This window comes from Venturia canescens, chromosome 3 (genome assembly GCF_019457755.1).
Source record: "Venturia canescens isolate UGA chromosome 3, ASM1945775v1, whole genome shotgun sequence".
In the NCBI taxonomy this organism is placed as follows: domain Eukaryota; kingdom Metazoa; phylum Arthropoda; class Insecta; order Hymenoptera; family Ichneumonidae; genus Venturia; species Venturia canescens.
The window spans coordinates 7606522-7623472 of record NC_057423.1 but is presented as its reverse complement, the minus strand read 5'-3'; the positions used below and the strand labels follow the sequence as shown (position 1 = coordinate 7623472).

Below are 16951 nucleotides of genomic sequence, written 5' to 3'. Positions count from 1 at the left end.
CTTCGAGGGTAAAAATGGTTTTTTTTTTCGTTCTATTTTACCCCAATACTCCACCAGCGAGGACTTCGGCTTGGGCCGACAACGTCTCAGCGATCGTTTCTTCGCTGTAGATTCCAACGGGGCTGTTGTACTGCTTGTTGACGATTGACTTGATCGGTCCGTCGCTGCCTCCGTTCAGCTTTTCGTTAAAAATTTTCACAATTATTTTTCCTTGCGCATTTTCGACGGCTCTGCTCAATATTTTCATGAAAAAACGAGATTTTCGATTCTATTCAATCACGAAGTATACTCACGAAAGGTTTCGGCGAGAAATTGTGCCCGCTTCCAATTAACGGCGCGTCTTGCTTCTTCGCTGCCAATGACGTCTTCGTTACCGGTGACACACACGAAGCAGGTGCGCTCGGCTGAGGCGAGGGCAATGATGCACTCACCGGCGAAACGCTCGGTCGCCACGTGCTTCCACCCCTGGACAAAATTCGTTCGTTGATGCCATTAAATTCGATTTTTATTCAAATTTGTTTCTGTAAATCGTTGAATTTATTTATTCATATTTTTGACGTTAATCGATTAATGAATTCGATTGAATTTCAATTTTTCACTGAAAACGTTATCCAATGATGGATTTTCAATAATTACGAACTTTGGATAACATTTATTTTATTTTCGATTACAATTTATTGATTAAAATCGAGAAATTTATGAATTTCAAATATTTTTTCTCGTTTTTAAATGTTTTAAAAATTTGGAAAATATTGTTTTTTTAATAGCAAAAGGCATTAATTTATGTCAATGTTCGAATGAATCGTCAAGTGTGAAGAAAATTGAAGATTCTCCATCAGAATACATTGACCGAAAAAAAATCGCTGAATTGTTCAATTCCATGATTTCGGTGCTCGCGATCGAGAGGTTTGGAGTAAAATATAAAACTGTGGAGCAACGTACCTTTGGACTGTCATCTCGAAACTATTTCCCGACCTGACGATTACGTCCTGAGCGTCTTTGTGTCTCAGGTTGAACATATCGGTGCTGTTGACTCTGATAACAGCGTCACCAGCCCGGAGGCCCGCCTGCTCTGCCAGCGATCCCCCATTTACCTGAAAAAATCGAGAACAAAAGTTTCAAGATAATTTGCTGACAGGGTATTTGCTCTCATTTTTATCGAAGATTTTTCAAAAATTATGCTCGAGGACGTTCGTTCACGTTCGAGAACGAATGAAAATGAAATTTAATTCAAAATATGATGTAAATTAAGGGGCCTACCACCCTAAATAGAATTTTCAAAAGATCCATTTTTTTAATTGCATTTTTCGAAAGTATTCATACGTAAAAGTGTCATATTTGAATTTTGTAAAGATCTGAGCAGTCCAAGTGCACTTTTGAGCTACTATTCAACCGATCCTTACCAAAATTTTGCCGCATGTTTTTTGTGACTGTAGTTATAGCGCATGTCAAACGAATTTTGAAATTTTGAGCGCGATACTATTTTTTTTTGCAAAAAACGATGAAAAAACCGTGCTTTTTCGTAGTTTTTGGAAAAATGGCCGCCGTTTTGTCATTTTTGGAAAAATAAAAAATCGTACGATTCGCGCTACAGCCATTTACCTATTGAATCTAAAAGCATTTTTATTTTTTTCCTCCTGTCAATTCCAGAGATTTTATCAACAGCGCACACCCATCTTTTTTCGGACCTGTCTTCACGCCCATTTTTCTGGTCAAAAACTGTGCAAAATAAAAATAAAAAAAATCTTTCCGTGTATTTTAAGGAGGTATTTTCAGGCCTAACACTTTTTATATCCATATTTGCAATTTGTACCAGTCGAAAAAAATTCGTGAAAATAGTATTTCTTTGGGCATCTAACGAGAGCAGAGCTTAAAAAATGTGCTTTAAAATGAGCCTAAATTGGAAGCGAATAACGAAGAATTGAAATTTGATGACCGGCCGTTTTCTCAATGGCTCATTTTGCCCCACGTTTATTCGTGTTTATACACGCGTAGGTTTATTTTTACACGTAGAAGACAAACCGCCGGAGTTTATTGCCGTGAGGTTGGTGGTTTCAGTCGACATAACTGTATTTAAGTGCTCCGAGCATTAAAGTGCATCTCGCGCGGACGTGTATTCGTGTGTTCTCGTTGCCGCAAGACTGTGGCGTCCATTCACGCGGCTCTCGATATCTTCGTGCAGCATCCCCCGCTGCACTTGCGGTCCGCGTCTCGACGGCGAGTCGCACTCGGCCTAGTTGAAAGAGGGCCGCGCGACACGCGCGAAACAATCGCCTCGCTTGTTCGAGAATAAGTTAACGAGAGGGAGGAAGAAACGAGAGATTTAACTCTTGGAAATTCGTTTACGGCACGTTGAATCTGAGCTAATGAAATCTTCGATTGAGACAAAAAATTTGTCCGACAAACAAATAAGACGTTGGACAGCGTTCTTCGCCGGAAAATCGAGCGATTTTATTGAACTTCAATTTTGCTGGGAGCATTTCCCCTCATTTCATATTCTTTCGACAAAAATGTTGTGTACGAAAAGGAAAATCGACGAGGAGACGAGCAGGAATGATTTTTAAGAAATTTTATTAAGGCTCTTGGCCCATACTTTTTCGAGGGCTCGGTTCGATATTGTGATCTATAATTATAAATAGATTCGTTCTAAGAACCATTGAAAAGGGTGATTTTGGAGCGTGTTTATCGAGCGGAGAGTGGCCGAGTCAACGGAGCGTAAAAGCCGATGAAAGCGAGCCCGAAATTTCGAATATAATCATTTTAAAACATTTTCTGGTGTGCGAATACAATTAGAATGAATTTTAAGCGATTAGCTCCGCGGGTTCGTACGAAAGCCTCGTTCCGAGGATTGCTCCGAAAAGGGAGGTGAAAATAAAAAGCAGGGTGACGAAGACAAAAAGTGGGGAGAGAAGAGAAAAAAAATGGTAAAAAGTGAGAAGGTTGGGAGCCAATCGGCGAGGATTTCAGCCCGGGGGAGAATTTTTCTATAAATACTCGGGTTATTTATCGTCGTAATATTTTTATTGCTCGATCCACCCCTTTTAAGAGGGGGCTTATCATTGGAAGAGAAGAAAAATAGTTAAATATGAAGAACATTCGTCCTCGTATAAATAATTTTCCGCGCAGGCATCCGACGCAGCGAAGGTAAAAGTTTATTTTTAATTTTTATACCGTTTTTATTAAAAAGCGAAGGTAAACGGTTATCTTTGACTTTTTGTACATTTTTTCGTCCGCGCACGCTTCATGCGAGGAGAGATCGCGAGCTGCCTCTGTTGTTTGAACAAAACACGTTTATTTTAGTGCGCCGACGCCGCCGCCGCCGCGCTTCTCTTTTTTTCTCATACTTTTTATTTTTGTTTACGCATATGTATCGCCGCGATTTTATTCTTGGAATGTGAAATCCCGGAAAGTGGGTCGAGGGGAAGATCCGCAATAATACTGGCGAATTGCCTCGATCCGAAGGCCCATCAAAAAATAACGATTACGTTTATCAAAAATCCTCGTAACCGGGCTATCAATTGTGACCATAATGCCGGAAGCTTCGATCCAAAAATAGAGAAGAATCGTGCGAAATTCCACTTTTTCAATGACATTAGTAACGTCACCTTCATTTCATTTTTCTTCTTCATTTTTTTCCATTCAATCGCAAGTTACGCAGTAACACACATAAGAAAGAAACAAAATTTGAGTTCCTTCGGAATTGTGGGTCGATTGGCACTTGCTTTTGGGGAATAATGAAAAAACTGTAAATCGTTCCCTTTATTGAGTCTAAAATCTAAGAAAAAAATAAAAATAAAAAGAATCTAAAAATTAAAAATTAAAAAAATTAAAACATTCTATGATTTCAATCAGGGCTTTTCGAGGCTCGCTCTTTCCAGGTGAAATGGAAAAAAATATTTCGGATTTTTTGGCCGAATCATAAAAACCTCGATGCCAAAATGAGCTTTTTCCGTCGAAGGACGAGCCCCGAAGGCTCCTGCTTCCAGAGAGAATTAAAAAACAGTAAAATTTTTCGATTTTCTTTAGTGAAAACAGAAGAAGTCAAGTTTTTATGAGAAAATGGAGTTTCCCTACGAAGGGGTTGCCGGTTCGGGGCTCCTCGTCTCCGGGAGAAATGGTATCGCGCCCGTTTATTATAAGTCAGGGTTAAGAAGAGTGTTTGTGACTGTGGTAAAGCGGTGGTAGTCGTATCGGTGGTGGTGGGCAACGCGTGAACGCCACAACTAAAAATAATCGCGGACCGGTCTAAAAATAAATCGCGTTTCCCCCGATCCCCACTCCCCGCGTGTGTACGTGGTGAAGCGGAATCGTCGCGTCTTTCGGGACTCGGTCCGACGTCGTCGACGCAGCGGCAAGGAGGATAAAAAGAAGGAGAAAAAAGGAGAGAATTAGGGAGAAAGGAGGCGAGAAAGCGAGAGGAAAGATGCTACGTAATTTCATATATTTTTACGTCGAAATATTCGCCTCCATACGCGCCTTCTGCACGAGTATTTATACACCGAAACACACACACACACACACACACACAGATATTCCGTCTACGAGCATTCCAATGGGCGGGTTATCACAGACGGATCCATCCCACCTTCCGTTCGGTACTGGAATGCACCGCGGAGCTGCAGCCACCACCAGACACGTCATATTGCTACAGCACGTTTCAGTATTCCAGCCCACACTGTGCCTGCCGAGCTATCGGCCATGGGAATCGCCGATTTTTTATTCTTTTCGTTCATTCCTTTCGAGCCCCGTCGCAAAACTTGCATATCGATGCACTTTCCAGGGAGAAAAAACCCGGAGGTTACTCCCTTTCCTCGATCGTAGATCTTCCTTCGAAACTGCATGAACGAAGAAGAAAATCGATTTGTCGAATATTTTATCGCTTGAGACCACATTTTTTATTCATTTTTACGAAACCACGCGGACCGCGATTGACGGGGAAACGATAAATTAATCCACTTTTGAAATAGTCATTAAGGTAGCTCATGCAGGAGAGCATTCTCTTAAGGAAATCTTGACATTTACACAGAGCTTAAATGGCTAGTCGACTGACACACGGCTCAAATTTTAAAGGCTTCGTCTTATTGGTTATTTAAATAAACGTGTTCAAATATGAAGAAAAACACACGGAATTAGAAAGTTTGGGAAAAAATTCGAGACGATTGTCCTACTAGTAATGAAGATATATTGCCTTAAAGATTTAACGAAATTGGTAATGAGCACTCGTACAATCTCACATTTGCTTTTTCAGCATTTTGTTTCTTCTTGGCTTGGCCCTGTCTTTTTATTAACACTTTTTTCTTGTCGTAGTTTGGCCAGGGACGAATGAATTTTGGGGTTCAGTCAGTGATGGTCTCCGATTAATTAATTACTTGTAATTTCATTCGCCAAAAAATAAGTTGAAAAAATGTATTTATAATTTTGAATTAATAACTTTGGCATTAATTTAGAGTGGTAATATCCTTAATTAGGAAGTAAAAATCGGTACAGTTTAGACACCTGTAAATTACGATTCTTCGGGCTACCTTAAAACTTCCGATCGCTCGAAAGGGCTGTAGAAAAAAGGTGAAAAAGCCTAAGAAGGCTTTCAGATTTTGGCTTTTCTACCAACTTTTTTCGAGAGTCTCCGTATTTCTGAATTTTTTCCCCCTTTCTTCGAACTCCGAATGTTTGTCCGAAGAAAAAAACGATGGAGCTCGCGAAACTGAGAGGATTCGTTAAACGTAATTTTTGTTTGATTTGCGTCACAAACTCCGAGTTTTTTCAAGTCGTCGAATGAAGCTGCGAGCAAATGCAAACACGCGGCTAATGAGACTGTTGGAAAACATTGGAAAGAAAAAACTCGCCAGGATTCGTGAAAGAGCGAGAAGAAATTATAGTCTCCCTCTCCGATTTCGTGGTCTCAGACGGGTCTGCACATTTGAGATGTTTGAATAATTGAGTAAACAGATTAAATGCAGGAGCGTTTTCGAGCCTCGGATTTCGAGTCCGCGCGCCATCGTTCCTCGAGCGTCTTAAAAATCGTGATTCATCGGCGAGAGCACGAGCGCGACGTGATTATTCAAAAGCAGCCTCCGATGTGTGAGGAAGAAACGGAGGAAAGAAACGAAGAAAAAAAGAAATTTCCTGGATATCGAGAAATCGGCAGATGCGAGCATGCCAGAAATGAGGAAAAAAGGAGCTCACGCAACTCTCACCATTAGTCATCCGCAATTACACACGCGCCATAAAGTTTCCGGACAGAAATACGACGACCAGAGACTCTCGGGACGTCGCATTTCGTCAAAGCTTCGAAATCATCTCGCATCCGTTGCTCGCGCGGTGCTCACTTTCGAATCGATGATTCACGATCCATCAAAAATATCGATTTTCGCCTGGTCATTCGAAGCTTCCGATCGAAACTCGAACGATCCACGAAACGTCATCGAACCGCTCGCTAATTCGAAACTAAAACGAACTGGAAAATCTTTTTAAAAAAAACGAGAATACATTTTCCAGCTATTTTTATCGCTCGAAGCCCACCGACTGCAACGACGAATCCTCGCTTTCAATCAACCCCCAAAACCCCAATTTCGCCGAATTTTCAACTCGGACGAGAAACAAATTGGTTCAACGAAGCTATGATAAAATCATCTAAACAGTGAAACCCCGATCGAGTTTCGATCAACTGGAACTAAATTTCCGGGCCAAGAAAGATGAGCCAAAAGGACCTTCACGAAGAAAGCTTAAGCCTTCGGGTTCGTGTTCCCCCGAGAACAATGCGAGCACTTGTACCCGCGCGAATAAAAATACCCGAAGAAATATGAATGCGTTGGGATTTTGAAACTAGAAACTGCACTCGAACGTGGCCGCATCTGCGCAGCGGCTCTTCCCGTGAATTCAGCGGGATCTCGGAGCGAAGCAAGTGGTTAAGAGTGTCGGTGGTAACGCGTGAGAGAGAAGTTCATGGGCACACACGTTATTAGAATGATCCAAAGAGCCGCGTGTCGCACCACGGCGAGCTCATTTTCCGGGCACAACATTTATGTAGCTCGTCTTACTCGCTCGCACCACTCTGAGCGCGAAAGCCTCGAGACGACGAGGAGAAAGATGCAGCGAGAGAGAAGAGAGTTGGCATGATTTCTACGAGCTCGCGTTAAGATCACGTCTCCGGAGAACGGGACTTAAAAGCTATGGTGTCGCGTTACTCGTCGATAGCCCCGACCATTTTTATAATTCGCGTTATCTCCGTGCCCATAGTCGTTCCTTCAATTGCTCTTCTCAGGGCTCACGATCTGGACCGATACAGCACGTTATGAAAAGATATTCTTCTTCTTTAGAAGCGTTTTTTCAAACTCCCTAAAAATATTGAATTCCGCAATTTTTTCGGGTTTTTAGAGGTTCGTGTGGAAGAAAAATATACGTGAAAATATGGATAAAATATTGGGATTTTTGGTGCAAACGATAATTACGATCTGCACGTTGAAAGCGGATGAGAAACTTCGACGATCAGACTTGGCGCATAAACCGTGTGCACAAATTAGTATTCCTCGCGTTAAAACAATGTTTTTGTACTCTTTAAATATCCTTGAAACTGCGTGCCGAAAAGTTCGCCATCGTGAGTTATTTCCGTCTATCCAACAAAAACATTCCGGAAAACGATCGATTTTTTTGACTTTTCGAATTCGATCGATTTTATTTTAAATTCGTAATAGTGAGACACTAGTTATTCGTTTGTTTAATATTATAGAAAACAATTGAAAATCGATGAATATTTGGACTAAAAGATAAAATGGGTTCGATTTCAATGAGAATTTTTCGTAAGTACCGTTCGAAAAAGTGTTTTTGATTGACACTGACGAGAAATCGTGAGTCCCACCACAAACGAGGCGGGTTTACTCGATCTTTCGAAACGAAAGGAGACTTTTATGGGGAGCTCGATTTCGTGGGCCTTCGTTGTTTTTTTTCCCCCTCGTTTTGATGCACTCTCACGAGTGATCAAGGGATCTAGAAAAAGATTCAGCTGCAGATGAATGTTTACGCTTTTTTTTAACGGCTCGTGTTCCACATTACGAGGAAACAGCGAGGCGTTTATTAGCGGCGTTCAGAGACGAGGGAGTCGAGCTTTTTGTCCCTCGCTTCAAAGAAAACGATGAAAAACGAAGAGCCTGAAAATCGAAATGTTTATAAAACTTTAACTAAATAATTTTTTTTTTTTAATTTTGTTTCTTTGCTTCCCGGCTGACTTTTTCCACATTTTTCCGGATTCTCCTCCTTTTTTCCTGGAGCGCGATCGAAACGAAGAGGTTCGTGACGTCCTCGCGAAGATCGTCCAGAAAAAATGGAAACGCACCCACCCACTGACCTCTTCCTTCGATCGTTGCCTTTTTTCCAAATTCGATTTGTTTTTTCCTCCTTCTCTGTCATCGCTCGCTTCATTTTCTCGTCTCGAGTCCCAACGAAATAAAAGCTCCACGGTATTTTTATATCCGCGGGAGCGTATAGGTTCGCGGCTCCGCTGTGTACGCGATCACCGGGCCTCGGTCTCTATTAATATCCACCGAGAGCCGGGCTTTTCCTCACGGACTCTCGCTTCTCTCTCTCTCTCTCTCTCTCTCTCTCTCTCTCTCTCTCTCTCGAACCAAAAGTCTACCGAACTTATTCTCACGTCGATTTCAATCGTCGACAAACTTTATGTCCCTCAAATCCTTCGAATTTCGTTATCGTTCATCGACTGATCGTTGACTTTTTCATTCTGTTTTGTACTTCTCACACATCATTTTTCCAGTTATTTAAAATCACGTTTGCCGTCGACGTCAACCATTTTATATTTTGAAGAATTTTTTTGAAGAAATACTGCTCATCGTCGGATAGTTTATCAAATTTCTATTCTTTCATATATTTTTAGCGCGACTTTATTCGTTTTGAGCGCAACTGCAAAAGTGTCGAATGTGCAGCTGCTTCAACAATATATTACCAACGGTGCGAGCCGCGGTGTGTGCACCACCGCGGAAAGAAAACGAGAGCGCTTTAACGCTCCTTGTAAAAGACCGGAAGTGAACAGTGGTTGCGCGCAAGTATAGAAACGAAGGAGGATGCATAAATATAATGCAGGGACGTGCACGCTTATTACGCATTACCAGAATCATGTTTTATTCACTTTTTTCTCGTACGTGAGTGAATATATTGAAAAAATTGCTGATTCCATTCAATAGATTTTTTCATTTTTCTTCGGTCACCCAATTATAATTTTTCATAAAAATAAAAGTCTCATTCTTGTGAGTCGTGAGTACATGAATTTGAACTTGGTTTCAAAAATCTCTCGATAAATTCATTTCGATCTCATAATTTCTTCATTTTTAACAAAAAATATGAAATTCAAGTTTTTTTTATTTACATTCTCGAGGTCGATCGAACGGTACATTTTTTGTCAAAATTTCATTAAAACTCGTGTGAATAACAGTGAAACTATAAACGTTTTGAATTTCATTTCGAGCGATTTGCACAATTCATTGAATTCGGCTCGCACAAAACTCGATTTCTCTCGAACAAAGTGAATTTTCATGAAAACATTGAATATTTAACGTTTCTAAAGCGAGCTGTTAGCACGGGACAAAATATCCGCATAATCCTCGGTGAGATATTCGTTGGGAAATATTGGCGCAGTTTCGATTTTATAGGCTCGTCGAGGTGTTCTCGACGTCGTGATTTTGCAGTTGAACAAGCTCCGCGAAAACGCCCACGCTGAAAATAGCGATTTGCGCTCCGTGACGATTACTCCGTCATATCGTTTTTCTCCTCCCGCCATATTACACGTAGAATAAACGATTCAGCGAGCGTCGGAATGGAAAGAAGAAAAAAAAAACAAGAAAAAAAAAATATTGAAAAAACGACAAAGTGATGAACGAGTCGAATAAAAACGAAAAGGGAAGAAGAGAGATCGAACGACGATCGTCGAATAACAGCTACGAAACGATGACGTCATGGAGACGTCACATCTCAACGTGCGTATATTCTTGAGGTCTGTACAGCGAAGGAGCTTTTTTTCGTGTGCAAAGGCAGTTCCGAGCAAAAATACGAAAGGAATCAAGTGGCGTCTGGCGCCATCGTCATCGAAGCGTTTTTTCTCTCTCCTTCGGCCGCCTTTTCTCTGCGAAAGCTGTTTCGTTGATTTATTTCCATTCATTTATTTTTACGTTGTTTTCTTTTGAATCCTTTCTCTCTCTCCCTCGCGATCTCTTGAACGTTAGTAATCGAGAATGGTCGTTCAGAGAGTTACATAGTTTAATACATTGAGCGAGATGCAAAGAGATTTCGAGTGAAGCACACATAAATCGCCGGCCAGCTTACGATGCGATATCAAAATATGTAATATGCCATTAGCCTTTTATCGCTCGTGCTTAACACGTGGTTTTATTCTCTAGAGAAAAAACGATCGGGCAAAATGGCACTCGGAGTTGAAACGTCTCGTAGAACACTTGCGATGGAATTCTTTAAGGCAGATCGTGCGATACTTGCGATTCAAGAAAGCAACTCAACTTTTTCGCTCTTTTTATGATCGAAGAAACGATTGAAATTTATTCTCGCAATTATTCAAATTAGATGTAACTCTCATTTGCTCGTGACAACAGCCATTTTCTTTTTATACCCGTATCCATATCTATATTTTAAACCAGCTGGCTCATGCTGTTGTCAAACCTTCCACCGTTCGTGTCCTCATTACTCGTTAACCTCAAATAAGTGTTTTTTTTATTCCATTCCCAAGTGATTTTCACCGGTAACAAGGCTTCCTCAAGACATCATCGATATCCAAAAACATTGTATTTTCTCATTCTCGTTTTTGGCTCTTCAAAGTAGGGAGTATCCTATTTCACTAAACCCAAATGGTCCCACAGGAAGAGCCCGTGTATTTCGTGCATATTTCCAATTTCAACTCTCAAAGTTGGAATTTTCGATCTCCATTAGATTCGGGTGATTCCCCTTAAGATGATGGATCAGTCGGTAATCACACCTCGAATTTTTGAAATTGAAACTCTTTGACATCGTTCGTCTGATTAAAATAATAAAAATGTCATCGTACGCAGCACGATCGCAAAAATCCGATGACATTTTTATTTTTTCGATCAGACGAACGATGTGGAAAAATTTCCTTTTCAAAATTTGCAGCTATCTCTCTCGCACTCACGGTTGTGATTACCGACTGATCCATCATCTTAAATGCCTTCGAAATATTCAATTGCTTCGTGGGGGGGGGGAAGGAAAAAACCGAAAGAATTTCCAGCCCCCATAAATACTCGAGGTTATAACTTAATTAGCCAAGTATTTTAATCTCGTTCTTGTTATTATGATGAAACTAATTGAGTGGTCCATTTTGCCCCACTCGTTGATCTCGTATCTCCTCCTCGAATCAATATATATTTATGTCAAACTTGTTGCCATTTATTTCCAGGAACATTAACATATACAACACAAATTGGATGCAATAAGAATATGAGCTGGGAAAAGTGTAACATTTTTTACTGTGTATGCATATACGTGTGCCGAGAAGAATATTGGAGAGATAATATCGCACTGGGAGAGTTTATAACGTGGACATTTTCCTCTCTCGATCGACATTAAGTACTCGTGTATTTTGTAATTCAGTTTTCAGATAGTCGTGCACCGATTAGCTCGTGCCTTAACCTACGATGATGCTCGTGTGTCGAGAATTGGAACGTTAAGTGCCATAATATACGATCGGTTTACAGGCTGGTCCAAAATGTGTGCTTACACGGTCGAGCGAGTGTGCGGATCGTGAAATTGTGAAAAGAAAAGTCGTTGGAAATTTTTTTCTGCGGTCCACCGTTGCGGAGTTATCGAACCGTTTGTCGCGACGAATGCGGAGGAGGGAAGAGCGCAGCGTGGGGGGCGCCCCGCCCACCCCGTTTCTCATTGGCCGGCACTAAACCGCTGATATCTCAACTGCAATGCTTCGGAGAGAAAAATCGTTGAGGACTTTTCTCCTCAGAATCTCTCGATTAAACCGCCCTTCGAAGCTCAATCGTGGATTTTGAAACGACCGGTATTTAGCCTCGATTTTATCAACTTTATAATACATGTGGAGGTGGAACTGTGTGCACAGATAGAATTAGAGCTCGCGGTGTTGTCGAGGATCTTCTCCGATCGTTCGATTAACGAAACACGATAGCCATCGCGAAAACGTGAGCGCGCGTTGTCGAGAGAGGAAACAACTGCTCACAGTCGTCGGAGCCAAGAGAGGAGAGAGCTCTTTTCTCTCTCGCGTGTTTCTCTCTCAAATAAAAAGTCCACCCCCTTCAGGCCGAGGAAAAAGCGAAGTAATAAGACCAAGAAAAACATCGCTCCGTACACGCTTTCGAGATCGATTTGCGACCGGGAGATTGTGCTCGGCTCGTCGCAGATTTTATCATCTCGCAAATACGAGAATCTTTACAAGTGGACAACTCCCCAATGTCGACAACCACCATCACCGACATCTTTTCCTTTTCTCATCGACGCGAGATACCGATCGAGAATACTTGACCTTTGGACCTGCTCTGTGCGTCTTATTGTCCTCTGATGAAGACGATCCTATGAACTTTATCGAACGATTCTCTATACTCGTCGTGAACAAAGTTATCGAGATAGTTCAATTTTTTATTATTTTTATTCTAGACGGATCATCCCCGAAAAATTGTATTTTATGGGTGCCCAAATTGCATCGATTTTTACTTCCTAATTAAGGATATTAACACTCTAAATTAATGTCAACTTATTTTTTGGCGAATGAAATTACAAGCCATTAATTAATGGGAGACCATCGCTGACTGAACCCCAAATTTCATTCGTCCCTGGCTAAAACAGTATAGTTTTTTTTATGTGAAAAATCGCTTTATAGAGCGCAAGGGAAAATGGACAAAAAAAGTGTTAATAAAAAGACAGAAGGCTTCGCAGGAATGGGCCAAGCCAGGAAGAAACAAAATGCTGAATTAAGCAAATGTGAGGTTGTACGAGTGCTCATTACCAATTTCGTTCAATCTTTAAGGTAATATATATTTTTATTGCTAGCGAGACTATAACTTCATTGTTATTGCGTACGTTTTTCATAAACTTCGTAAGAAACGTTCATTCGTTGTATGGAAAGATAAACGATTTTTTACGCATAGTCCCTATAACTGTGTGTTTTTTTCTTCATATTTAAAGACGTTTATTTAAATAACCAATAAGACGAAGCCTTTAAAATTTGATATGCAGTCGACTAGCCATTGAAACTGTGTGTAAATTTCAAGGCTTTTTTAAGAAAATCGTTTCGTGCATGAACTACGTTAAAATCGCAGATTCGCTCGATTCATTTTTTTCTCTTACTTTTTCATTCTCATTCATTTCTCATATATTATCGATCCTCGCCAACTTTTTATCATTCTTCGTCTCCATGCTCGTTTTTTATGAATTTTTCCAGAGGGAACGTGTGAGGAGGAACTTTTCCTTTGTCGATTCTTCTTATCGCACGTCGGAGTGAAATCCCGTCTGATTATTTTGAATCGAATGGCGGTCGAATCGAGAGTGACTCGGTGAGTAGTCTACCGATTTGTTTCTTTATTATTGAAACACTTTTCGGGAAATGTTTCCTTGAAAAATCATCGAATTGAGAGTGCATCGAGAAAAAGCATTTTTCTAAAAACGAATTTTAACCCCGCCCGATGCAAAAATAACGCTGACGCAAGTGACAATATTCAATGCTCGCTTTTGAGTCACGCTTCAACCAGAGAAATTTCGCCTTTGAGAATTCCTACGATGACGATTTAACGAATTAATCAATCCGGGGATTCATGAATGGCCGCAAAGGAAACCGTTTCTCGTCACGTAGCGCGCAACGGCCCACACGCCAGTGAATTCTTGGAGCTGTGTGCGAGCGATGCGTCACGATAGATACGCGAACGCTTCGCGTCACCGCTTTTTTCGACCGTTCACTCTACCCGCTGAAAATTAAGTTCAACCACAATTTGGGAATCGACTCTCTCAACGGCCACCCTAAAATCGTATTTTCTCCCAAAACTCGGTCCAACAGCATCGTCTTCGATTCTTAACGACTTGTTAATTAATTCCCGATTAATTTAGTCGAATAATCAATCAGGAACGACCCCAAGAAAGAAGAAATCTAGAAAAATCCTCGAAAGCGCGCATCGAAAAACCAATTTCACCGAATCCAAGCGACCAAATCATTTCTCTTTCTTCTCCCAACACTTTCAGTGTTTCCCAGCACATTTTTATTCTTATTAAAAAAAATAGCGCAAATAACGCGTAAAAGTAGGTCTGCACTTCCTGTTCGGTGTTGCGGCGACACGCTGCCCATATCTGCGCTCGAAACGAAGAGAGTGCAAAAAAAATGCTTTCTTATCACTTATCAGCGAAGCGTCACCGATCGCATAAACGTTATGGAATTTAAGCGCTCGCTCTTGCGAGCGATAATGCGACAGTTCTTGCAACGACATCTATATTCGTGCTTCGTACGAGCGTATGGATGTATTTATGCGCAAACGAGAGCACATACGTCCAGTTTTCCAATTCCATTTTCCTGCTTCTCGATAAATTGACGAAAAGTTGGTGAAAAAATCATTTTCTCCGAATTTTTCGAGTTTTCATTCGGACTTTTTTCCGAATTATTTTTTCGTTGTTTGAAAAGTCGATGAGAGAATTGGTGAGCATTAATTCTTTGAAAAACTGTACGAATGTTGATTTACATTTTGCTCCGAGTTTCCAGAATTCTCAATTCTTCGTTCGATGGAAAAATCGTTAAAAATTACGTCCAATTCCATTGGACGGCAAACCCGAATTTATCTTCTGCTCGTTTTTTCCTCAAATTTGACATTCCCGTTATTCAATTGTCCGCTCTTCACGCACAATGCGACACGTGTCAGGCATCAAGCAAAAGTTGGCAAACGTCGGTATAAAATTGATCGTTGTCACGCGTAAAGAGCCGTCAACTAAACGTCACTCCGGGCTCCAAATGAGCGCACACGTGCGAATTTCGTCGGGCTCATTATTGAAATAATGAAAACTTGAATCCGACGATTCGAAAATTCTGGAAAACTGCAAGTTTTGCGTAAAGACTTTCAGAGGTTTTGGACTGATGCGAAAGAGCGAGTTCGAGTTCTGAAAATCTCGAGGGCGAAATCGAGAGATACAAAACTTCGATGATTTTGGACTTTCGGAAATTCTCAAGTTTCCCGTTCCACTCGTCGAACGCTTCGAGTGGAGTTTGCTTCGGGGATCGTCGATGTTTTCGTCGCGCGAAGCACGGATTTCCCGTAGGAGGAGTTCGAGGCGGATAATCCAAGAGGAAGACGAAGAGAGAGCCGAGAAAGTGAGCCGCCGCGAACGAAGAGGACAGAGAGAGAGAGAGAGAGGCGGAGAAGGAACGGCCTGTAAAATTTATTTTCGCGGTGGATACGAGGACGCGAGGCGGGCAGGAAGAAGCGAAAGACTCGGAGCTTCGCCGTGGACGGGGCCAGGCCCCGGCTCGCGAGTTTCGCAAAGGCACCTTCTCGAAATAGAACACCCAAATAATTTGCCTCGGATTACCGAGCCCCTCGTCTATATAACGTGCGAGGGTCTCTCCTCCGCGGGAAAACTCAACGACAAACTTCGCCGTTAAAAAAAAAGAGAAAAAACCAATTATTTTGTCATTTCCCTCTGGAGCGGAGCGCTGGCCATTTTAATGGACGATTATTACGTGAAATTTTCGAAGGTTCTTTCCCAAAGCGGTCTCGTGGGATCGTTGCATTTGGGGAGAATTTATTCTCGCAAAACTTTGACGTTTCGCTGGCCTCGGTCGCTGGGCTCACTGAAAAAAGAGAAAAAGTATTTTCTCTCCGCAGTGGCTCCCGCAAAATTGTGCAGAGAACACAAAGCTCTGACGTTTCCCACGTCGTCGATGAATTTAACAAATTCGTCGGCATTCTCGTAGCTTGCCAAACGACTCTTGAAAAATCATCCACGAATACGAATAAAGAGTTTTTTCGACGGAGGTAAACATCGAGGACAAATATTTGTTTGAAGTTTGAGTAATCGCCGTGACGAAACGCTCGCGACTGTAAAGGTATTGCGCTAAAAGCAATGCAGACGAGTCCGGAAAGTGAACAGGTGTCTGGAGCCGAGAAATAAAACGTTTGTTTTGTTATTGAAAATAAAAATTGTGTTCATTCGAGAAGGCGAAATGTGTTTGAAGAACGACTATCGCGCAATCGCAGCGAAAAGACATTCGAGACGTCAGACGTCTGTCAACTCTCGCGATCCCCCGATTATCTTATCGTCGTATAAGTGACAAAAGAATTTAAGCATTTTACAAATATCGAGATTAAGAACCGATCGAATATCGACCAGAGAATATTGGATTTTTGTCAAAAACTAGAAAAAACACGAAATCGAGGAAAATATTAATGGAGAGAAAAAAATAGTGAGAATTACAATTTACAATTTTTTTTACCACTTTGGACGTTTTTACCAAAAACGTTGTAATTTCCGAATAAAACTTTGGAATCGCGCATTTCGCTGTGCCGAAGTCTGTGCTATTTTTTCCTCCGTACTTGACCGAGGAAACGCGTCGTAAAATGAATGTTGACTCGATGATGTAAAGTAGAATTATTAAGCCGTTTTGCTATGGTCAATACTGCTTTCACAATCGAAATATTGAAAATTGAGGATCTCGAAGACAAGCATCGATGATTCGCCAAAGTGTTTTAAAATTGTTACCCAGCAGAATTTCATTCGATTTTTATTTGGAAGAATTTTCATCGAGTTATCGCTTCACAAAAAATGACCATGCATGCTCGTAAGAATGAATAAATATTTTGACACCGAGTCGACTGGAATGTCCCCTCCGTGTCGAATAAACGGGAAAGAGGTGGGAAAAAATGATAAAATTTGGTAGCATCGATTGAAATCGGATTTCGTAATGCGAAAGGTGTGAAGAGGCACG

General features: G+C 41.2%; 1 protein-coding gene across 1 annotated transcript in view; it reads right to left on the bottom strand.

Moving 5' to 3' along the window:
• Zasp52 (Z band alternatively spliced PDZ-motif protein 52) overlaps positions 1-16951 on the bottom strand; it is a 38068-nt gene that overhangs the window by 18826 nt on the left and 2291 nt on the right. Inside the window, exons 2-4 of the mRNA XM_043414456.1 lie at positions 943-1094; positions 294-465; positions 42-178 (exon numbers count right to left, since the gene is read on the bottom strand). Coding sequence (XP_043270391.1) covers positions 42-178; positions 294-465; positions 943-1094 — 461 coding nt within the window. The remainder of the gene's footprint in view (positions 1-41; positions 179-293; positions 466-942; positions 1095-16951) is intronic.